A 24,027-nucleotide genomic window follows, 5' to 3' on the forward strand; every position below is an offset into this window, starting at 1 on the left:
GGACGGGGGGGATGGAGGCTGTGAAGGATGGAGAAGATGGGGTTAGAAAGGAGCTTTACCAAAAACCTCACCCGAAGCACTGCCCCTCTAACAGGGCAGTACAGAGACTTCACCTGTGTTTGCCTGCTGAGATCCATGGCAGAATTCCTGCTGCCTGGCATGTGGTTTGGCTTATTGAGCACTTCACAGTAATTCAGTGCTGTTCCTTGCAGGCCACCTATGTGGTAATGGCTTCCTGTGTTTAAAACAAGTTTCCATTGCAGTAAGACTATTCTAACAATGCTAGTTTTCTGGAAATAAAAGGAATTTAAAAACAAGGTAAATGAAAACTCTACACTTGAGGGAGAAGGGTGATGTGTTTCTTAGCTGTTTGCTGGTGCAGATTGTGTTTTAGTAAGATTTGTTAGTGCCCACTGATTTTTCACTTTACTGTGATCGTGACTTTTTTTCATATCTGTATACTGAAAATCAGCCGTTTACTATGATTACTTTGCACTTTTTCCGTGGAAAAAGTGCAGTTGGAGTAAAATTACATTTCTCAGTTTATTTTGTTTCTTGGCTTTCTTTCGTTTAAGGTTGTGCAAGAAAAATACTTTTAACATTGGTCAGTGTTCATTTGTTTGTTCTGAAAGGGTGTGTGAAATGAAAAATTGAGACAGAAGTAACCTGTGGAATAAACTACCCTGGAAAACTTTTCCCCTGGAGAAATAGCTTTGAATTTGCAGTGCTGTCTTCTGTTTGAGCATTCACTTGGATTTTAACTAGGTGCTTTCTGAATACTTTAATGGCCTTGAAGAGAAATTGCTTAAGTCTTAGGAGGATACTTGAAACTCATGTATCAACTCTTACAGGGCTGGTTGTGTGTGTGTTGTAGTCAGTCACTGTCCTGATGCCTCTGGGTAACTGAGGTGTCTGAAAGGTAAATTGTGGATTACAAACAGCTTGAAGGCAGCTGATGCTTTGTTGTCCTGCACAGTTTTCTTGCTGTGCCAGAAGCAACTGAATAACTCACACTGAAACTGGAAAAATGTCTGCGTTTTTCTCTTTTTTCCCCCTTCCAGATTCTAAGGTGCAGATTTTTCTTCTTTTGTGGACTGCTTGGAAGAAGAAGTGCCTGACTTGGAAGCCTACTTTAAAATGCCTTCTGGTTTATGAACTCACATCTTTTTTCCTCCTCCCCAACTTCCCTTCTGTTTTGCAGCCATAGACCTTTTGTATGGGGGTATATACTGCTTTATGTGTCAAGATTACATATACGACAAAGACATGGAACAAATTGCCAAAGAAGAACAACGAAAAGCTTGGAAATTACAAGGTTTGGTTTTCCTGCCTGAATTTCTTGTTCCTGTTTTTAATCATACCTATCCCTCCCATTTGTTCAGTGGCAAAAAAACAGTAAGGGGAAGAAAGAGCTCTTTAGAGAGAGTAGTGCAGGCCATGGGAGAGAGAGATATTAGTTCTTGCTTTCCAGGAGTCAGACTGTGAATTTAACACGTGCGCCACACCTAATTGTAGCAAAAATATTTTCTTTTTAATTGCAAAAAAATTATAGAAATACCTAATATTAATCCTGCAAAACTTGCATAGTATCAAAAGTTAGATCTGTATTAGGTAGAGAATGTAACAGTCTGCTCCTTTAGGCTTATTTATGTGGTACAGGCAATAAATCCATTCCCCTCACATGAAATGCCACCCTTGTGTGTGATTTTTTTTTTTAAACTTTTTTTTTTTTTTAAATAGATCATGCCAGCTTACTTACACACCTGTGCTTTCATGGTACACGCACAGTATCTATGTAGAAATATTTACACACAAATATATGTACACACATTTGTTTTATTCAGTTTGCTTTCCCTAATTTTTTCTTTTTTAGCCTTCACCCCAACAGTGGTTTCTCACTACCAGTGTACAATGACAGGTAAGAGGCGTGGGCTGGCGACGCACCTCACTAACAAGCGTCCCTTTGCTGATTATCCTGCCATTTTAGACATGAATCACAGTTAAGAATGCCAGTTTTATCGTGCAAATCATTTTCCTCTTGTTTGGATATGTTCCAATGATTGAATAATTGCAGCAGACTTGATTTCATATACCCTTTCCTTGGTAGAATTCCTCCAAGACAAACCTTTAATTTTTTTTTTTTTTTTTTTTTTTTTTAATTTTTTTTTTTTTTTTTTTTTTTTTTTTTGTTTGGAAAGGAAATATCATTTATTCTAAACTGAGTAGTTTGTAAGCATCAGTTTTAAAAGCTTGTCATCTTCCATTTCCAGTGGCCTCTGAGGGGTATGTTTTCTTAAAGTGGGGAAGTCTGTATCTGAAGACAGATGACTTCTGTTTAGTAATGTCTCTTCTGGAATCCATGGCATCCTGTTTCAATGTGACAGCCTTAGTCAGGGCTGATATGACTTCAAACCATTCTTAACCTCATTTCCAATTTTAAAAATAGCAGCTAACATGGTATTAACAAGAGCTTTTCTGCTGGCTCAAAAGATAGCTGCCTTCACTTGGTTCCTACTACAGATCCCAGTCTGCTTCCTGCTTGTTCCTTGTTTGAGGGAAGGGAGTCAGAGGAAAGAAGGGCAGTGAGTCCTGGAACATGGAAATACACCTTCAAATGTTTCAGCACAAAGCACTGGTTTTCAAAGCAAGACAAAATGGGAGTATGTTTAAAAACCTTTCATTCAAGCTCTGCACCTATTCTGGAAGCTCCTTCAATGTGTGTTTGGGGCACCAAATTATTCAGCTGCAGCAACATAAGAGATCTTCATAATGCTATAGAAGAGGAAACCTCCCCCATATTTACTTTTAAATATGCAGATTTAAGAAGTAATTTCTTAGTTATGTTGTCCTTACCAATTGATACATTTGTACCTTGTGGACTGAGTTGCAGTCACTTTCTCCTGCCCTGGACATCAGCCTGCTGTAGTCTGTATTCCAGGGAATTACAGCTACAAGATTGTTCCTCTGGTCATCTGGGACCAGAGAGTTGTGCAGAGAAGGTCAAAGAATCACCCAGAGGAGCTGCAAGGCAGGAAGCCTCTGCACTGATTAACTGACTAATGAATGGCACATTAAATATATATATTTAATGGCATATTAAATATATATACACAAATGCATATCTGTATGAGTATGCACATTGCATCTTCTGTCCTTGGAGAACTCATCTGTAGTGACCAGTGAAGACAGAAAATCAAGGAATAGATAAGACTTTAAATTAATGGAGTCTGCAATGTGGATTTATTTTTTCTTTAAAGTCATGGCATAGGTTCTTTTTTATGTCTTTTTATTATGAAACCGTGTGTTTCCTCAAAAATTTATCTAAGGAATGAGAAATATACATGGGAGAAATAATGGAGAATTATGTCTGGTTTTTTCCTTCTCTCTCCATTGTTCCAATCCATGTGCTCTCTCCCTCTTGTTATCGGAAAGATTCCTTCTTACTCCAAACGTGAATGTCAAGACCAGCGCAAACCCCAAACTCATAATCTTTGGTTTATATTGCTACCACAGAGTCAATTTACCTCAGATCTTGTTTCCAACTTAAAGAACTTCAGAAGTGAATCCAGTCTGCAGAAACTGATTGGCTTAAAAACTAAAGGGTAAATACAGTGTATTTTCAGATTTCTTTCCACAGTCCTTGAAGGGTCTTAGTTCATACTTTAATAGATGCTCACATAACAACATGATGCCTGGAGAAAAAAAAAAAACTTTAAGAAAACCCCCAAATATCATGAGATTCATTTCATACTCCTGTAGTATTAATTCCCAGTGTGCTGAGTTCCCCAGTCCAGCTGTAGTTCAGTGTTATCTGATGTAACTCTGAACAAGTTGCAACTTGGCCAGTATTTTTTCTTTGGTATTGAATATTAATAACAGTGGAGGTAAGAATACACAGAGCCCTTCATTTTAATTGATGTCTGAATTTTTGGGAGGGGAAAATTGGAGTTTCTTGAAATTTAGCAAAGTAAACAATGATTGAAAAATTGTGTCTTTTATAAATTAGAGCTTCATTGCCTTTTCCTTCACTCATCCCAATGCCCCGATGAATTCTCTGAGAAATGCCAATTTAAATCTTTCACCCAATAAAATAATGTCTTAGTTGGAGATTTCACATGCTGACTTGAATCTCTGGCTATTTTATAGCAGCATTTAAAAAATGACTAATTTTCACTTCTCTAACACTACTTTCCTTTAATTGTAAATAGTGACCTGTGCATGGTTTGCAAATCTTGGTTTAAGGTAGTTTATATTGGAGTTTTTGGCATGCTTGTGAGTGTTATTAAACCTTTTTATTAAACCTCTTTACTTCTTCGCCTTTTGGTTGTTTTCTTTGTTGTTGTTTTTAGTTTTTAAACATCAAACCATTCCTAAAAAATGGCTCTGCCTTTTCCAAATTTTCAAGAGTAATATAACCTCAGCATTCTGTTAAGTTATATAGCTGGAACAGAACACGTTTTAATTTCTGTGTCTGACTTAACTTGTGCTCCTTCTAATGAAAGGCTTCTGCAAGAATGTTTTCTGTCTGGTTTGCTCTGTTTGTGGCATTAATTGCACATGTTTTTTTGTTTCCTTTCATTTATTTTAAATTGAACAAATATTTGATTCACCCAGAATCCTCAAAAATAATCCAGTCTGTTATGTTTAACCTAACTTAGAGTTGCTCTTGTGACATGCTTTGGTCCATATCCTCTACAGGATATAAACTATATAATTATATATAGATCTATATAAATATATATGAATAGTGCTGCTGATATACATGGAGCTATTGCATGCCTAAAGTGTACATGTGTTTCCAGGTATGAATTTTGTTGTGTTTGACTTGAACCAGGATTTAAACATATCCAAGGGGGTATTTTAAAATTATTATCAGGGTTCATCACACTGACTGACTGTGTTTGGCCGTGTTTTAACTGCAGTGAACCCAAACACAGGAATTTACAGCTGCACAATGCAATTGCTGCTACTAATACAGTGTTACCCATGAATTTATATAAATTCCTAAGGGAGCATTCCAAATATGAGCAGGGTTGCTGGAGACATCCTATGCCAAACCTGTTGGAAGCCAATATTCCATCCTCTGTGAAGTGTCCATCTGTGTGTCTCCAAAGGGTCTCTGCCGACGTGCAGTGTGTCCAAAGCATTGCAGCTGTTTTATCTCATCAGTCTCAGTCATTCCCTGCCTTTTCTGTTTTCTTGGGTGTGTAGCCTGATGCTGAACCTTGGATAAAGGAAAGGGATTCTGGTATTGTTCCTCAAGCTCCTTGCATAATCTGTTGTTGAATCAAATAAAGTGACAGATTGTTATATTTGTGTAAATAAGAATTCTCTAGACCTTGAGAATCCAAAAATGAGACCTTCTATTGCTAGAACCTGGAGGGTCAGTAGTAACTATGAATTGAACATTTAGGGAGGGTAGCTTCTGACAAGCATAGCTATTTCTGAAAATGAAGATCAAAGAGCTATTAAAATTTAATATATATTATGCAGAATGTGTAAGCCTCCAGCTATATTTTTCTACTATCCTTTTCATATGTATGATCTATAATTTATTTTCTATAGCAAAGCATTGCTTCTGCTCCATGCATTCTGTGAAAAATAACTCTTAATTGACTTTAATTTTCACTTTTAGAATAGACTGCTTGCCATCTTATATTTCTTTATTTTTAATGCTGAGATGCCTTTGTGACTCACAGTAATTGACCTTGCACAGCAATTTCTGTGCTACACAGAAAGCTGCAGCAGTATTGAGCTGGTCAGCACGTGAGTCTTCACTGTTGTGTTTTTCTTGTATCAGGTTTACACTGAACACAGCTCTGTGCTCATTTCAAATCTGGTCTCCATACTACTGACCTGACTCATTTCTAATGCACTTTCCTTTGAGCAAAAGAAATCTACTGGAAATGCAGTGTTGGTCTTCAGAGAATAATGACATATTTTAGCTTATGAGAAAGAGTAGTTTTAATATTTGGAGAGTTTTGGCTGATTGGTGGAGGGAGGGTGGTATTTAAACCTACTACTAATTTCATTTTTAGATAACATTAGCTATGTCAATCAAGTGAATGTCAAAAATTAAAACTTGTCTAATTCTGCATTAATGGTATAAGGAGAGGCATTACATTCTATGTAATGGCATACCCTAAGACATGTAGTAACTGTTTAATATATTGAATTATTAAATTCTTCTGTTCTCTAAAGATTATCTGTCCATTAAGTTGGATCTGTTTAGATTTATTTAATAACTTGTCAAGTTCATCAGTGTTTGTTCTGTCATTTAACCTCCTCTGAGCACAAAGAAATGTATTTTTGAGTAATAGCAAGTTTATTCTTGTGCTGGAATTCTTTTTTTTTAACTGAATGGAGGATTATGATCCAATAATGGAAAGTTTATTGGCCTAGCTGTTCTTTATAAGTAAAGAAATACCTTTCTTTTCTTATATTAGTTCTTCTTTGTTGGAAAATTTGACAATACCTTTCCAAGCCATATTTTTGAGAAGGGGTAAAAAGCAATCAGTGTACTGAACTTGTGCATAAATTAAATCTAACCTAATGGACAGCATGTTGAAAGTTTTGACTTGAACAGAATTTTTAATCCTTTTACTAAAGAACTTCCTGAAACTTTGTTTTCATCTGTTTAGGCATTGGAGAGAAGTATTCAACATGGGAGCCGACCAAGAGAGAGTTAGAATTGCTACGACACAACCCCAAGCGAAGAAAAATAACCACAAACTGCACCATAGGTGAGTTCCAGAAATCCTTTCTGGAGCCAAATTATCACTGATTTGTATATTCAAAATTCTGTGTTGTTTTTCCATTGTTAATTTTAGTGGATTTCTGTAAGCTGTAGTGTAACAAAATCAGTTTATTTTACACTACCTTCTTCTCGCTATGGAAGGACTCTGCTCTGTCACTTCAGGTACTGCTGATGATTGAACTGTGTAACAGCTACAAAACACAAACCTTTTTTTGACAATATGCTTGTAATGAGAAATTACTGATATTATCTCAACTCAGCCTTCGTCAGAGATCCCGTGCAGGGATGTGAAGGGAAATCCTGTAGTTGGTGTATCCTTAACCAAAGCAGTCTACTGGTAAATCTAGTTTAGCAGAACCAGCACATTCCTACTTCATGTTTTACACCCTAAAATGGGATCTCTTCAATTTCATATGAGCTCTGAAAAGTGATTTTATTTCTCCAGTGGTGTCAAATAGTAGGTTTGAAATGCATCTCAAAGGTTTAGTGCTTAAGAGTTCACTGGTCTGGAGCAAAAAATTCTCTGAAATGTGTGCATGTGCTTCTGGCTGGTCAGTATTTGGGTAAAGGTGATAAAAAAAATTACAGTTCTTCCAATTTTTTCCCCTGTTGATTTAGGTTGGGGTAGCAAGGGGTTAAAATTAGCTCCCTGACAAGCTCCAATTAAGATTATCAGCCATTTTCCTACACTGTTAAATGTACAGTAACATTCTAATGGTGAAGATTGGACATAATGGTTAATGGTACAAGGTCGGAGATGTAGCCATAGACATTGCAAGTAGGAAACTTTGAATTTTTTCCACAAATTCAAACCTCTGTACTGTTTCATGGAACATGTCACGCTTTCAGCACGTTTGCATTTGTCAAAATACACTGAACATACTTTCTAAAGCTTTCTAATGTCATGTTTCTAGTACAGTAAGTCATTTAATCCAAAGTATGTGTATATTTATTTGGGAAAAATGGACTGAGAAGCACAGAGTAAATTGAAAATGTATTTAAAATGGTAATTCTAAAGAAAGAGCCTATATTTTTGCAGTCATGGGACAGGGAAGACAGTTGGAAAAACATCTGGACTTTGGAAACTTCAAGCAGCCTAGGAAAAATTAACTTAGCAAAGATTGCTTGCATCATGTTCACATAGGGATTTGTGTTCTGAGAAACTCCAGTATATTTTGTAAAGAACATTACAAATTACTAAAGATAATAGAGCTGGGGAGGGGGAAGAAGTTTGATAGAATTTTGAAGGTTACCATGACCTTTGTGAGGAACTGAAGCACATTTCAGTGTTTCTCTTTCCAATCAGAAGGAATGTTCTGCTTGTTCTTGGAGGATTTGAAATCTTTCAGGCTGTTTAAAAAGGCCGTGCCTGGTTGTGTGAAATATCATCCGGGCTGCCTGGGCGGGGGAGCTCCAGGAACACGGGGACAAGGGAATGACTGATCTCTTCACTTCTGCAGGCCTGCTTTCAAGAGTTTCTCCTACTGAGCCCTGGAGCTGCCTGTGTGCTGAGATTTAGAAAGAAAAGGAAAAAAATCAAAGCACCCAGGAGACATAATGCAGTTTTGGGCTGCAGTTAAAAGCAGAAGACTTGCTTTCTTTCACAAAAATGCATTGGGGGTTTAGCTCAAGGAAGAAAAGACCTGCTATTGTCCTTGAGCCTTTTCTCTTCACCTAACCTGCTGCTAAATATAAATCTGCTTCTGCCTTCCCTCCCCTCACTTTGACTTGTCTGTTTGCAGTTTCAGATCAGTGAAGATCCTATTTGCAGACTGAAATGCTGCAGTAGCTGGACATTTTCATTTCCTTCTTTTTCTAATACTCAGTTCTTTTGACATCAGGTGTTTTACCAATCCCATAACAGATATTAGTCTATCCAGTTTATCTTGTGAGGTAGGTAAATGGCTTAGAGAATAGGCATGATGTCCAGTTTTATTGGTTCTGGAAATGAAAATGATGCTGATAACCATCTCTGATAGGTGCTGCACATCTGTTGAGCACTTCTGTTTACACAAGAGTCTGTTAAAACATAACCAGCTGCCTTTTATGCATATAATGCTCTTTTCAAAGCTGTTTTAAGAGGAAGGCGAGGGGGAGGTTTGTGACTTTCTATCCTACCCCCAGAGATCCATGGATATTACCTGGGTGTAGAAGGTTTCACTGCTCTGCCGTGACCTGGAGTGGTGGTTGTGCCAACACCTGTTTCAGCATTTGTGTAAGACAAGTGTTTCAGTGTTATAACTAAAATACATGGGACACCAGACTGAAACCTGGGCAGGTGTAGCCTTGAAAGGATGTATATAACTTGTATGTGAAGGATTTGCATGTGATTTTGAGCCCTGACAATAAAATACATTAAACTTGATGTTCTCTGTATCTAAAACTCACTTAGGTGGTACAGGGTGTTTGTTGCAGTTGCCTGTCACATCTGCATTATGTGCATGGCACTCATTTAGGTGGATGTTTACTCTGTGGCTGAACATTCTGGGTACATGAAGGGAATTTTTTTATCCCAAATTTGTAGCAATCTCATGGTGCTTCTCAAAACAGCTGGATGTGTCTGCTGCTTTTTGAGCTGTTTGAACTTTTGTACAGCTGCAGGATCTTTTGTCTTTGATCAGCACCATGAATTAAAATTGAAGAATACTCAGACATGAGATGAATATCTTATAATGGAGACTTGAACTGGTAGTTCACTAGAGGAAACAATGTGCAAAACTCACAGCTTTTGAATTTTCTACTTGAGTGACAATTTGAAACCTATTGACGAAGGAACTTCTTGTTCACATCCTCAGAAAAATGAGGAAAAAACTCCACAGAAATCCATAAATTGTCCTTGATTCTCTTTAAAATGCTGTGTGTTTCCATCTCATACTTTTTCCAGCTGGTAAGAAGATAGTGCAGGTAACTTTACTTGAATCTCTATTTTGCCATTCAGCAAATTGCTCTTGAAATGAGAACTCACACTGGGCACTGCTGCAGGCTGTGAAAACTGTGCTGATTCTTGTCTTCTGGGATGTACAGGGTTGTTCCCAATGTTGCACATAAGCACCTTCAAAGTGACTTGGAACACACTGTTAACCAAGTGGAAACGTTGAGTTGTCTTACAGGCAGAAAGCCATGATGAGAAATCCTTGCAGTGTGGATTTTATGTGGGACATTGCATGTTCTGGTGTCCTGACTTGACATTTTGATGGAGCTTCTGTATTTCAGGAGATTCAGGAGGAATGCCACGTCCACTCAGACCATAAACGTGCTCTGTGGAAGCAGTGTCACCTCAGACCTTGTTCCACCTCAGACACTTGAATGCTGATTTTTTCCATTGTGTTGCCACAGCTTTTTCCACACATCAGGCTGAAGGGATGGCATATTGTGGGGCATGTAGAAATTTCCCAAGTTGTTTTACATTTCTCTCAGCAGCAGGACTGAGTAGTGTCCTGGACTATTCAATATTCGTAGAAATACTCATCTTGATTTTGGGTTGAAACTGATGTTTCAAGCATCCCATAAACACAAAAACTTACATGGAAAAATTGGGTAAGACTTAACAGCTATTAAATTAGATTCCAACATTGTAAAATAAAAAATCTAATTTTTTCAGTCTTCTCTTGTCTGTAAAGTGGCCTCCCTCTACAAGGGAGAGAAGGGACAAAAGCTCCACATTCACAAGCAAATTATTTCTTAGGGGGTTGAACTAGAAGTGATACAATATCTTTTGGGAACTATTTTCCAAGCTCATCTTGCTCTGCTGTCATTAATACCCCCAGCAGATCTGTTCTCCTGAGCATATGAAATGTTAGCCTGGGATCAGCTGCTCTCTGATTAGCATAGGAAGTGACTTTGTGGCTAAAGATGGGTGTATTAACAATAGGAAGAATTAGACTCCCAATGCACATGGGTAATTAGCAGGAGCCACCCGGGATTCCCATTTGCAGTGTTGCAAAAAGGCAGAGGGGAGACAAACCTTTCCAGCAGACTGAGCAAATCCTCCTCACCAGGAGTGGTGGAATGGAGAGGTGGCAAAACCAAAACTGCCTGGGAGTAGCAGGTGGGTTTTGCAGCTGCAATGCTGAGCTGCCTGATGGGCCAAAGAGCAGCATGAGTGCAATAAATATTGCAGCAGAACTCCCGTGTGAAGGTGGCAAGGGAAGAACAGTGACCTGGAAAATATTTCTGGTTCTCTAGACAAGCTACCACAGAAGCATTTTTACCTCTCTAACTTGGAAGTGTTGAAGGCTGCATTAGTACTCAGATGTTTTTTGTGAATGTGCCAGTGCTCAGGTGCACTTTTTCTCATTGAATGATACTTAAGGTAGCTCAAGTGGAAAAGTGGAATGAAAAATATGGTTTGGTACAGCACCATATCTTCAGCTGTGGCATTAAATTTAAATTACTAATTTGTAAGCAGTAATACTTTGATAGTTGAAGTTATGACTGCACAAAGTGCATCCTGAATAGAAATCTCTGATTCTTAAATTCTTTTAGATTGCTGTGTGATGAAGGAGAGGAAAACCACCTTTAAGACTACTCAGGTGAATGTTTCCTCTTTGGATTTATTTGTATTAACTTCATTATTAAAATGGTTTTCTTGATGAAAAATTGTTTCTTAGAAGGTTGGATGGGTAAAATAAAAAAATGATACCTTCATATCAATAAGGAGAGCCTTCTGTTCCTGTTTTACTTTGTTGCAAGCTTAGCATGTCTGACCATTGGACCCAGTTGTGTAATACATTTCTTAGATCTAAAAGTGATAAAACTGATCCTAAAAATAAATTTAAAAAGCCCTCTCCTCTCATAGCTCCTAGGGAATTCTAAGAAAAATTAGAGGGCCGTGAATATTTTAAGAATTCTAAAACACAAGTAGTGATTTACTCTCTGAGTTTTATCAAGCTGTACTTTCAGAAAGTCTTGCTAGACTTCCTAAACTTAGCTCTGTATAAAATAAAAGCTTTTTTCTTCAAAAGAAGAGGAGAAATTTATGGGGAGAAATTCCAGATTGGATGCTTCAGATGCCCTTTTGTATATTGACTGGGAACTTGTCACCTGGTTTTCCAAAGCTGGTGCCAGAAAGCAATTTGCATCACTGCAGTAATGTCACTGAGTGTGGTTTGTCTGCACAGCAGTTGATAGAGTTATCTGGGATTTAGTTGTTCCTGGGTAAGATTAGGCACATCCGAGATAGCAGTGAAGTCCCTGCAGCATTTCCCTGCTCAGAGTGAGCAAACTTTTGTTGTAGAAGCTTTTGTTAGACAAAAATCAGTCAGCATCTGAAGAGTTTACTGATGGATACAGCATTTTCTCAGAATGCCTTGTTGCCACCAGGACAGCTCCAATGAAGAATGAGGGGGGTTCTAATCTTGTTACCTCAATATTTGTTTGAATTTTAAACTCTTCAGGAAGATCAGGAGCTGATGTCATTCAGTGTGTGGACTGTCCTGTTGATGTTTTTATTTCACATCAACTAAAACTCCTGCAGACTGTACAAAGTTAAAACCACTTGAATGTGAAATCAGCAGATTGCAGTTGGGGTTGATTTTTTCTATTATCCTGTCTTGGAAAATTGCCATTCCTATTACTTGCATAGAAAATACTTCAATTTTGTAACTCTAGGTGGCTCTTGGGGACTGGAGACAAAGAAAGATAATCCTGTGTGTGTGTTTCCACTGATGCCTGGAGCACAATGGGAAATTCCTTAGAAGACAAGGTTCTTGATCCAAGGCTTGGATCTTTGGATCATGTTCCAAATTTCTAACTCAAACCTGATTTTCCTGCTCTGGACTTTTTAGAAGTAGATCCATGGTTGTTACTGATCCAGACACATTATTTTTAGTTTACAGACAGTGTTTCAGTTTGATTTTCCTGAACTGTGTTCTGCACTTCTTCAGGTGAAACTCCATCACTTAAATGCAGTTGGATAAAAGCACCAAAAAAAGACCTGCTCTTTTTCCACTCAGAAATGCTGATTTCAAGTGTAAAATGTTTGCTGACTCAATTATTTGTCTTATCTCTTTCTCTAATGGTAGCTAGTTTTTTTCCTGTGCAGTGTTTTCTTCACTAAGTCATTGTATAACTTCAGTATGCAGTCAGAACAGGAGCCTTTCAATGAAAAATGCAGTTGATGACTTTGTCATCTGTTTGAATGGGTTTTTATGGGAATCTAAATTTTCTTACCAAGGAAAAACCCAACAGCAGTACTTAGCCAGAATCTGATTATGGCCCTCTGAACGAGATACCTCATGTAAATAAGGTATTTGTTGTTACAGATAAGGAAGTTGAGTATTAGCCAATGGAGCTGCAGTGGTTATAGACAAGTGCCTCTTGTCATGGGCAGAGATGTGTCCTTAGAATGAGAAGGTTCATTTTCTTACCTTTAATAAATCATAGAATCACAGAATGAGCTGGGTTGGAAGGGGCCTTAAAGCTCATCCAGTTCTAACTACTGCCAGGGGCAGAGACATCTTCCACTATCCCAGACTGTGCCAAGCCCTGTCCTGGACACTTCTAGGGATGGAACATCCATAGATCTCTCTGGCCAACAGTCTGAAAAAAACCTTGGTTTCCCACTGTATTTTCACCTGATTAACTCAGTGTCAGCACAGCAAGCATGGTCTTTTCAACAAGGCCAATCATCCCCATCTCAGTTTTGTTCTTTTGTGGATTGCTTTTGGATTATATTTACTCTGACCTTCCATTCTGCTCTTTCCTATCTGTTCCAGAGTTGGCTTTGTGTGGCCAGAAGGTAGATACAGTATATCCTGCAAGCAGGAATATGCATAAACAGCATGTGGCATGGTTTGTGTGTTGTGGATTGTTGGACGAGCTCTGTGCCAGTTCATCAACAATAATTTGTGCATATTAATATATTTGGATGCGTTTCATTTCATTGGCGCTTAGCCTGCTCCTTAAGTTATTAATTTGTGAAATCTGTTTGGAGGAAGGGTAAAAACTTGTAGGCAGCATATGGTGTGATATTGGGGGGAAAGGACGGCTGCGGGTGTGAATTTGATTTTGTCAGTTTGGTGGGAGTACCTCTTGTTCTTTCTGGGTGCCATCTGCACAGGGCTCTCTGCAAGGTTTGTGCTCTGTGCAGAGCACGCAAGAGCTCGCTGAGCTTTTCACTTCGGCTGCTTTGGGGGAAGGGCAAAGAGAATATTTTATTCTGTTCCACCTTTTGAAGTGTTTTGTTTTGTATAAAGGCTTTCTTTTGCCAGAGGAAAACACCTTGGAGGGTCTACAGCTTAACTGGCTGTTAAAGGCCAGTGTCATAAAGCTCTGGATCCATTATGTTTTCACAAACATAATTCTTGTTCTTTGCTTACTGTTACTTTTTTGATGTTGGGTGTCTTCTGTCTATTCTTCCTGACCTTCCAGCAATTATGAGAATAATTATTTTTTCATGCTCTGGTTCCTACGACTTCAGTGTCTTGAAATTTACTTTATAAAGTCTGTGAGACAGGGCAGCCCCTGGTTGCTTTGAGAGCTTCTCCATAGCTTTATTCAACTTCTTTAAATTTGTTCAGCTTTGTATATCTGAGTATAAAACGAGCACCAGAGTTGAGAAGTCTCTGGCTTCAGTAGTAAACTAAGGCATTTTGTGCAGTGCATATACTTAATGTGACATTTCATTATTGTTCTTTCTGTTTTTTCAGGACTAGGTGCCTTTTTGTTTCTGAAGCTCTTGCTGTGACATGCTTCCACATCTCTAGTGGAAGGTGTCTCTGCCAGGTTGGAGTTCGGAGATTTTTAAGCTCCCTTCCAACCCAAACCATTCAAAGATTCTGTGATTCTGTCTTTCTCCTCCAACCAATTGATACATTTTACAGGGATCAGATAATACTTTGATATTTAGTAATAGATTTGATTATGTGTTTATTTCCAGTGACATATATGAAAGGTGTTTTCTTCTCTTGTGTGTATATTCGCTCAATGTTCAGAGATCCTGACAGAGATTGAATCAGGTTGAAGCATAACAGGCAAAATTTGCTCAGTGGGTCTTGATATGCCAGGACAGGAATTCAGAGAAGTTTGGTTCCAGTTCTGCTGCAGAACTTAATGTCTTTTTCAGCTTTCTTCATTTCAGCTGAGAGAATCAAACAGGGAAATGGTTGCTGTGATGATTACATGCTGTGTAGGCTTCTGGATTTGAGAACATACTGCATTGGTTTTTTCCTGACACCTGAGAGAGAAAAACAGTTTCACAATGCAGATGGTCAATAAAAATGCTGAAACACAAAATTACAGATATAAAACCTGACGTTTTCCAGGACCTTTAAGGAAAAAAAAAGCCTCTATTTGCTGGGTGCTCCTGGGTCTTCATCTTTGAGATTTACCAAAAGGTTCCAAACTACTCTTGAACAATGCAGACATCATTTCCTTTAGCTCCTCTTTTCCTCTCCCCCACATTTACTTTAAAGTTAAGTTTGTTGTGGGAGACAGTAAATTCATATAGATAGAGAAAACCAGAGATAACCCAGTATCTTGGACAAGTCGTCTCCTCCCTCATTTTAGGAGTTTTTGTAAAGCTATTGCTGTTTGCAGTATTATATTTATTTTCATTCAGAAGCTGTAGCATTAGGGGAGCTTTTCTGTAGGTTTTATTGTATGTGTATCTTCCATATTAATGTTGTTGCAGTTCTTAAACTCGGGCTTACTTTGTTTACAAAGATGAGATTGAAACACTTCAGAATACAAGAGGCATCAGGGAATATTGCAGAATCTCATCATTGAAGATATTTAAAAACAATTCAGAGAAACATCAGGAATAATACAGGTACTGTTAATTTTGAATTGAGGGACAGATCAGATGACATCACATGAACTTCTACATCTGTTTCCTGTGATTTTAGTGGAAGATGGAATGCACTTTTCAGTGGCTTGATCAAAACCCCTCACTTTTTGTTTTGGAAACACGTTTTCTTAATTTAATCAGGGGGAAGAGATACTTGCAGTCCCTTGTCTTGCTTGAAACAGCTTCTCTATTTACACAGGCCATATGAAAAATTAACCTTAAGGGATTTGTTTGTTTGTATTGCCAGATATTTTAGGAATGCTGACTCATTTTACCAAGCTGAGGGTGTGCACGCAGGAGCCAATTGCCACCAAATCAGAAGGAGGAGAACTTCAAGGACATCAAGTGCTCCTGCCCTGTGTGCTTGGTCTTAATCTGGGCATGCAGCCACTGGAAAGTAGTGACAGACTCTAACCTCACAGCCCACAGTGTCCAAGGAGATCACTTGCCGTGTGTGAAGTGCTCTAGGCCTGGAGAAATAGGAATAAAATCAATCCTAATGATCTGTACCCCTCCAGAGAATCAGGAGCACAGTGCTTGCACACTGCTGAGCACACACAGCAACCCCAGGGAATGAAATCACAGGGAGTGTGCCCTAAGGCAAGGAATGAAAACTCTGGGCAGTGGAAAGGCTCCTGTTTTGGCATCGTCAGTTTGGGAATTGGCTCAAAGATAGACATGTTGGAAGTAGATTATAGAGAGAACTTGGTGTGTCTGGCACAGTCTGCACACTCAGGAGTCTTTTCTGGCTGGGAGGTTTCATCTGTGCAATAATAATATAAAATTATACACTTTGTGTTGGATCATACTCTTGGTAACTTGTTTGATGTGTTTGCTCCAAGGATGTCACTTGCCCTTAGGTTCTTCCAGCAATATGTGTCCGAGTAGGATGTGTGGAAAGGCCAAGCTGTTGCTCTGGGGAAGGATCTGTAGTAAAGCCATCTTTGGTAGTCATTGCTTAGAGATGTCATTTTCCTCCTGATCTGGCAAAGGGCAACCTTTCTTGAATCTCATCTCCATTTGTTGCTGGTTATTTCTGTGTCATTGCTAGAAATTCTTTTAAAAACCCACAAACACATATCTCCTATGCTGAACCCTGGGTCCAGTGTTGTGTCAATGTTATGGAATTGATTTTAATTGAAGGTGCAGCATGATATCAGGGACTCTATTGAGCTCTTCCAGAATTGATTTTAAACCTTCTTGATAGCTGCAAACTTAAATTTTCCTTGACACACAGTAGCATGTGTGACACAAAGGTAATGAACCAGAATGCCAGACCCAGGCGATCTCTTTGCATTATCCTGTGACTCTTTTTTTGCTTTCCTAAATGGAGAGAATGATGCATTGAGCCACAAATGCAAAAGCCCATGCACAGAATACCTATGTAGTCTAAAAATAACATTGAGGAGAGTTAGCAGCCCTCATTCCAGCAGCAGCTGTTACCTGTTCTCCCTCCTTGCCTCAGTGGCAGCAGGGCAGGTAATTTTGGTTTCCAGAGCTGTGAGGTTGAGTAGGGATCCAGGGATGAGGGCAGTTCACTGCTCAGCCTGTGGCTTTCAGACACCTGCCTGCACTGGGAGGTTATTACAGGAGAGGGAGTGAGGGGTGCCTGGTTTGGGGAGGCACTGACAGTCCCTGCATCCCTGTCTTGTTCTGGCACTGTGTGTCCTGGCTTGCTGTGAGCTGGGTGAAGCTGCTCAGAGGCCAGAGACACATTTCTGTGTGGAGAGGGTAAATTCAGCCTTTCTGTGCCAGCACTTTTGCAGCTGGCATCAGGTGGGCTGAGCTGTGGTATGGCAATGCCCTTACCTCACAGCCAGAGCTGCTCTGTGTGCTTTGTACCAGGCTGTGATAAAAGTCTGAATGGCTGAGCAGTCTCAGGGTGAGAAGCAGGGAAGGGCATCAAGCATCTCTCCTGAGTCAGGTGCACTGTGCTGGCAGAGCTGCCTTTGGAACCACTCCAACAACTCAGAGTCCCAAACTCCCTCATTGCAATGTTTTCTAACTGAGACAATTATTTTTAATATCTAATTAAATTTTACTTCTTGTGAGCTCAGTCTTTTTTTATTATAGTTTTGGTAGGTCACAGGAGTTAATTACAGTCCTCATTGTAGTGGCCTGTAACATACTTGAAAATTGTCAGGCTGACTGTTCCTCCACCAACACTATCTGCTTTTAATTAATTAACCAGTGGATTCTTCAGTTGTTTCTCCAGTCTCAAATATTAATTCCATACAAATTTTTACTCATGTTCTTGACTTTGCATAATTTCTTTTTAAAAATGAGTGCTCAGTTCCAGACATCATGCAGCTGAGATTTACCTGTCACCTGAGCAGAATGACCTGCAGGCCTTCTTATTTTCCTGTTAAGTTCCAAAATGTTTGTAGAAGAACTACAGCTTAAGATTAAGTTGTTGAGGCTGAGTTACTGTAGCCATTGCTCCTTATTTTGTTTGTCCACTTAATTTTTCCTTGTTTCCTACTTCACAATTGTTTTTATTGAATCTAATTGATTTCAGATAGTTTCTCCCCTTTAACAAGTTGCTCTTGAGTTATTGTTTTGTCTTCCAATTACATTTGCACTGTCCTGATGTGGTTTGTCCCTTCTCTAAGTGTGTATTATGTGATGTCACTGAAGCTATTGAATAAGAATAGGGAATGCAATCAATTCCCTGTTAACTAAGAGGGGTGGGGGCAAATTAAATGCTGGAAAAATATTATTGGTGTTTCAGTAAGTGGTGTTTCCATGTGGTGTGGATGAACTAAGTCCTCTTCATAGATGTGCTAGAAAATACATTATTCCCTGCTGTTGAACTGCTGCAAATTTCACTTTGCATCTATCCTGGCAATGTAATGTAGGTGGATTGTTGCCTTTGGTAACTTTTCATGGGTTTGTGGATATTTTAATGGAGAAAAAGAATAAAAATACTGACTTTTGAATGTCAATTCTAACACAACATAAAGAATAAATCTGGAAAGTCTCCTTGGAATGCTGAGGTCACTTCAGAACTGCCCAGTTGCACACAAATATGCCAGAAATTATTCAAAAGAAGACTGGAAGTTGCCCTGTGAGCCTGAATATTAAGCATATTCACTTGAATATGCTTTTAAGTGTTGAATTTAAGTCAAAACACATAAGGTGAGATTTTTCTTACAGACTGGGCAATAGGAACAGCTGTGTTGTTTTGTTTATTTTGAGCCACTTAAAATCTGGAAGGTGTGAAATTAACTCTCTTTTAGAAAAACAAAGCCACCCTTGCTCATGAAGGAGTACCTTAGGAAAAGGAGATTCATGTCAGAGCGCCTGTTTGAGGTGCCAGCCTGCATTCAGTGCATGGGACACGTTCCCCCTCTGGCCTTGGGCTGTTGGTTGCTCAGGTAGAGAGGGAATTGTGTCTGGATCACTCCTTTGGGCTGACTAAGCCGGTTTTGCCTGGGGGCAGAGCTGTGGTAACAGTGAAACAGGTCAGTAATGAGGATGAATTCCACCAACTCTGTACAGGAGTGACACACCAAGACTGAGAACTTGGGGGTTGGATGATTCAGCCTTATAAATAGTCCTTGTCTTCTTGTGCTGCTGATACATCCAGGGAGGAATAATGACTATATTGTTTTCTCTCCACAGTTAATGATTTTGCAATACATGTGCCACTCATGGCTTGTTCTTCTTCCCTCCAGTGTAGCAGTTTCTGTAGTTGGACTCCAGGGTTCTCAACTAGAAACAAACTCATGGACAGTTTCCTTTTGTACACATAAGCAAATTTTTTGCTATTGAGCAATCTGTTACTTCAATAGCAATGGAAAAAATGCAGTGATCCAGAATCCTTTAGCTGGAAATGGGAAAGTTAAAGATGGGATTTCATTTTAAATACAAATATTTCTTCTGATGACTTTTTTCCATTCTAGAAGGCCTTTTCTGATTTATTTGCCTTTCTGCTTGGTAGGAATGGCTAAACTTGTAGGTTTTGGTGCAGTGCACAATGCAATGTATCTAAAATAGTTCTATAATTTACTTTCTCTCTGTTTACATGAGTTATTCTTCACAGTCTTATGCTGACTGCTTTTGGACTCAATGTCTTCTGTATTATCAGGGCTTTTAGATAAAGGGGCTGGTTTTTATTTGATTCCTGTCAGTGTCAAATGAAAATACTTACAGTTAAGATAGGAAAAAGAAATTCAAACTTTTATAACAATATTATCTAAATACAATGTCCTCTGTCAGCCTCTCAGCCTCCCAAAACTGCAGGATTCAACATGGCCTATGAATCTTGATGTGCACACACATGTATATGATACTCATTTTTAGATGGAGTGATACAGTGAATATTCATGTATAGAATATAACATATATAGAAAAAATTTAAGAAATGTATTGCAGATCTCATTTTCTAAATTAAGATGCATTGCTCTAGAACTCTATTCTGACTTGTGATTTAAAAGGCTTAGCTTAAAAGTTGAGTAGAGCAGAAGAGTGAGTGAAGCTCTCCAGGTTGTGCCTGTTGGTGATGGAATAGCTCAGGGGGTGGGAGGTGGGTGCTAGTGATACAGCTCAGGGGAGGTGGTTTGTTTCCAAAGGGATTTACATGATTCAGACTGAGCAGGGACAGACCTGGCAGCCCTGAATAGCTGGAGAAGAGGAGTCAAGTCAGAAAAATAAAAAAGAGGGAGCATGAGGATGTTTTCACCTGGTTCAGCAGTAACCCAGCAAGGAAAGATTCTTGCCCTGAGTGTTCATCTTCACTTTGATCTGTCATGTAATCCCTTGCTTGGTGTTGCTGTCAAAACTACTCTATTGTAAGAAAGATCTACTGATGAACCAATATGAATCAATGAATCACATATTTTCTTCTTCCTCTTCTCCCTCCCAAGATGATTTTTTTTTCTTTCAGGGTAGATTGCATGTTCTGTGTTTGCTGGAAGTAGTTGAATTGTTCAATTAGTTTATAAGATCACGTGATTAAAGTTTCTTCATTTAGTTTTGCTGTGGCAAAAGTGTTTTTAACAGTTGTCAAACCAATTTAATACCCAAATGTATTACTGGTAAGCTTGTAAAAAATGTTCTGTAAAAACTGCTGAAGAAAAAGTTTTCATTCATTTGAATCAGTGTTCCTGCTTTTGTAGTTACTGTGGGTTTCAGTCCCTGAGAAAGGATGCTTAACTGAAGTGCTGGGGAATAAATTCACCAAAACCTCATGGCTGAGGTTTTCTTTGATCACTCATATGATCATTGGTGTCACACAATGTGATGAGTTTTCCTGTGTAGACTTGTAATTTCACATATCTGTATACTGCTGCTTTCTGAAATGAGTATTTTTGTATTAACATTTCAAAAGGGATTAGCTTTGGAAAATAATTGCTGTCGCTAACCCCATTAGCAAAACTGCTGCTCCTGACTGGGCCAGTGTTTGTGGCAGCTCCATTCAGGTCATGTGTGATGTGTTCTACACCTGAAACTTGAGAGCTGAGAGAGAATTTGTGTGTAGTTTTAGGTGCTGGGGCAGTCTTCTCTTGAAATACTCTCGGAAAGATGCTCTTAAATGTTGTTGCCAATTCCTGTTGGATGAACATAGGATAAAGATCAAAAATTATTCTAGAAATCTTCACTGCTGTGCTGCACTGTTTGTTTCCAAGTGTGATGTTGAACTGTCTTTAAATATTTCAGTGAGCTCTTCCTCAGCTTGAATTGACTTATGACACTGTCTGATGGAGCTGCAGGGATGCATCAACACCAGATGCAGGTCTGGGGGTAGGGGACAAAGATTGCTCTATGGTGTTGCCAGCCTGTGCTTCATGTGCATCTGAATGATCTCCTGGTTGTTCCACCAAGGTGCATTGTCCCGTGACCTGCTGCTCTTCCTTCCAGAGCCTTCATTCCACTAAATCCCAGGTTTCTGCGTGGGAACATTTGTTCAGACTGGTTTGTTTGCTGTCTTTCCAGTCCCAGCCCAAGGCCTGAGTTTAGAGGCAAACAGAACCTCTTCCATGAGGGAAGGATTGGGTTTTTCTGTATTTTCTATTCATGTGTGGTCCTCTCATGGGTGGACTGGCAGAACCAGTGTTCTGGATCTCAACTGCTGTTGCCCAGTGTTGCAGATCTATTGCTTTGAGCATTGGAAGAACAGAACCCGTTCCTGGAAGGAGATGGAAGAGCTGAAGCTGACAAAGGTAAGCCAGCCAGAACGCAGTCTTGAGACCAAATGTACAAAGAATTTCCCAGACTGGTTTTGCTGTGCTCAAGGCATTGCAAAAGTAGATTTCTTGCCTTTGTTTATGCCCTGCCTGCCCAGCTTTTGGCAGAATGAGAGTAGTGTCTGTATTCTGTGCATGATGATTAAAAGATATTCCCTTCTTTTATGATTATACTGTATATGGCAATTTCGTCTTGACAACAGTGTTAATTTATTCCAATATTTACAATTGTATCAGCAAGGTTCAGAGCTAAAACTGCTTTTCCTGTGAAGTACATTTACCACAGCAGCACATATCCATGTGTAGAAAATATGAGCAAGGTTGCCCTTGCTCATTTCAGAAACAATTCATAAGAAACAACAATAAAGACAATGCTATGAAGCACAGCAGAAGCTTGCAAAGTACCAGAGCTTTATTATTAGTCAAGGTTGGAGCCTGCTGGCAATCCTTAGACTCTGACACTGTGCTCTCATTAGAGCCTGGTGGAGACAGACCACTGTTGGTGCTCCAGCAGAAATGGACTGCTGCATGTGAGGTTTTGGCACGTTATTTTTCTGTTAATTTATGACCCACATGTTGCAATGCTTGACTGTTCCAGCAAAACCTTGCCAGGCTTTATTAAAGGGGAGAGAAGAATAGGTGTGGCAGGCACAAAGCTTTTACATTCTCAATGTGTTATTGACCAGAGTACTGTACAGGCTTTCATTTTTAGCTGTTTTTCTTTCCAACAAAACTCATTATTCCCCATAAAAGTTAAGCACAAGAGGATGTGTTGTTCTGAGTTCTGTCAGCTCTTTAGTTTACCTTCATCAAATTCTGATGTTTTTCAATGTGCTGCAGTTACTTATGCAGTACCTGAGCTGTAGTTCCTCATACCTGTTTAATTTCAAATACCAGTTTAAAAGACTGTACAGCAGCTGCAGTCATTGCTCCCACAAGGATAAGATTGATGTGTGCTCCTTCCCTTTTTCCCTTTTCAGCTGAGTAAGTTCTCATGTTTTTCTACAAATCACCATTTTCTGATTTTTATTGGGGTTTGGAGTATTCACATTTCAGCCTTGTCTGTTTTGCAGGTTGCTTTGTCTGGGTTCATTCAAGTGAAGTCCCGGCACATGAATCACTCCATTTAGATCCATGAAAAAGTGACACCAAAGACCAAGCAAGCAGAGTAAACCAAGAGCCTTCTGAGTGTGATGCCTGTAACTGTCTTCTGGTGGCAACTTTGAGGAAGATTTGGTTCTTTTGGTCACAGGGAAAGACAGTCCAGCCACAGGCATGTAAAAAATGGTGCTTAATAAATGATTCCAAAAAGCTGCCTTTATGTGTTTGCTTTTGTGACTGCTCTATTAGACACCATAAAGCACTAGGGGGAATCTCTAGATTTACTACTGGTTTTCCTCTAGTTTTCTGTGCTGAACAGGCTGGCTTTGAAATCTGGTGCTAACCAGAGGGAGAAATAGGGAGAGACTCTTCTGCTTCTCAAAATACCCTGCATATCAGGGAGCCTTCCAGCCTCCTGTGAGCATAGCCTGTGATTTAAATAAGCCCAGTCAATTTTAAATGGCAGAAAACGAGAGGAGAGGTAAGCAAGAGGTACCAAAACGTTTCTCCACTTGCACAGCACGAGCCCCCTCCTGTTGTGACATTGTTTGCAGAGAGGCAGACGGGGAATTGAAATAGGATTGTGGACCAAGCTGAAGCGTCACACAGTATTTCAAGCTGCTCCAACAAATTAACTATTTAACACTTTGCTAATGTTGTGCACACACTTATTGCCTCCCAGCATGAAAATCAAGCAAATAATTGCAACAAGCTTCTGCCCAGTAGAAGTCACTGTACTATAATGAGAAACTTTGTCCTGTGAGTAAACAGAAGGAACAGGGAAGCTGTTGGAAGCAGGTTGATGTTTCTTTAGATAAACAGGGAAAAAAAATGTAGGAGTGCTGTGTGTCCGTGCCTTCAGCTCGGGGTTTGAGCTGGTGTGGTGCTCTCGTCGGTAACATAGCAACTGGACCACACCCCCCAGTGCTGCAGGATGCTGAAGAGCCCTTGGAGCACTATCTGCTGTACTGCACAGGAACTGCACCACTTCCCATTGCCACAGCACTGCCAGCTGAGATTTTTTCATCCCATGGAATGACAAGGAAATTCTTCGGTCTCTGTCCAGTAATCCTGTGTTTTCTTCCAGTGTTTCTGTAGTAATCCTATTTTTATTGCAGAAGAGGACTATGTTGATTTTAAATCAATACCAGAGTAGTACCTGTTGGTGCATTTTTATCTTGTTTCAAAGTAAG

General features: G+C 39.3%; 1 protein-coding gene across 2 annotated transcripts in view; it reads left to right on the forward strand.

Annotated features, from left to right (window-relative positions):
• Positions 1-24,027, forward strand: part of USP22 (ubiquitin specific peptidase 22) — a 92,422-nt gene that overhangs the window by 42,126 nt on the left and 26,269 nt on the right. The window contains exons 3-5 of one of the 2 annotated variants that reach the window (XM_056503834.1): positions 1,202-1,315; positions 1,874-1,918; positions 6,642-6,743. In XM_056503834.1, coding sequence (XP_056359809.1) covers positions 1,202-1,315; positions 1,874-1,918; positions 6,642-6,743 — 261 coding nt within the window. The remainder of the gene's footprint in view (positions 1-1,201; positions 1,316-1,873; positions 1,919-6,641; positions 6,744-24,027) is intronic. The other variant, XM_056503835.1, reaches the window with a different exon arrangement.

The sequence above is a fragment of the Oenanthe melanoleuca genome, chromosome 14 (genome assembly GCF_029582105.1).
Source record: "Oenanthe melanoleuca isolate GR-GAL-2019-014 chromosome 14, OMel1.0, whole genome shotgun sequence".
Lineage (NCBI taxonomy): Eukaryota > Metazoa > Chordata > Aves > Passeriformes > Muscicapidae > Oenanthe > Oenanthe melanoleuca.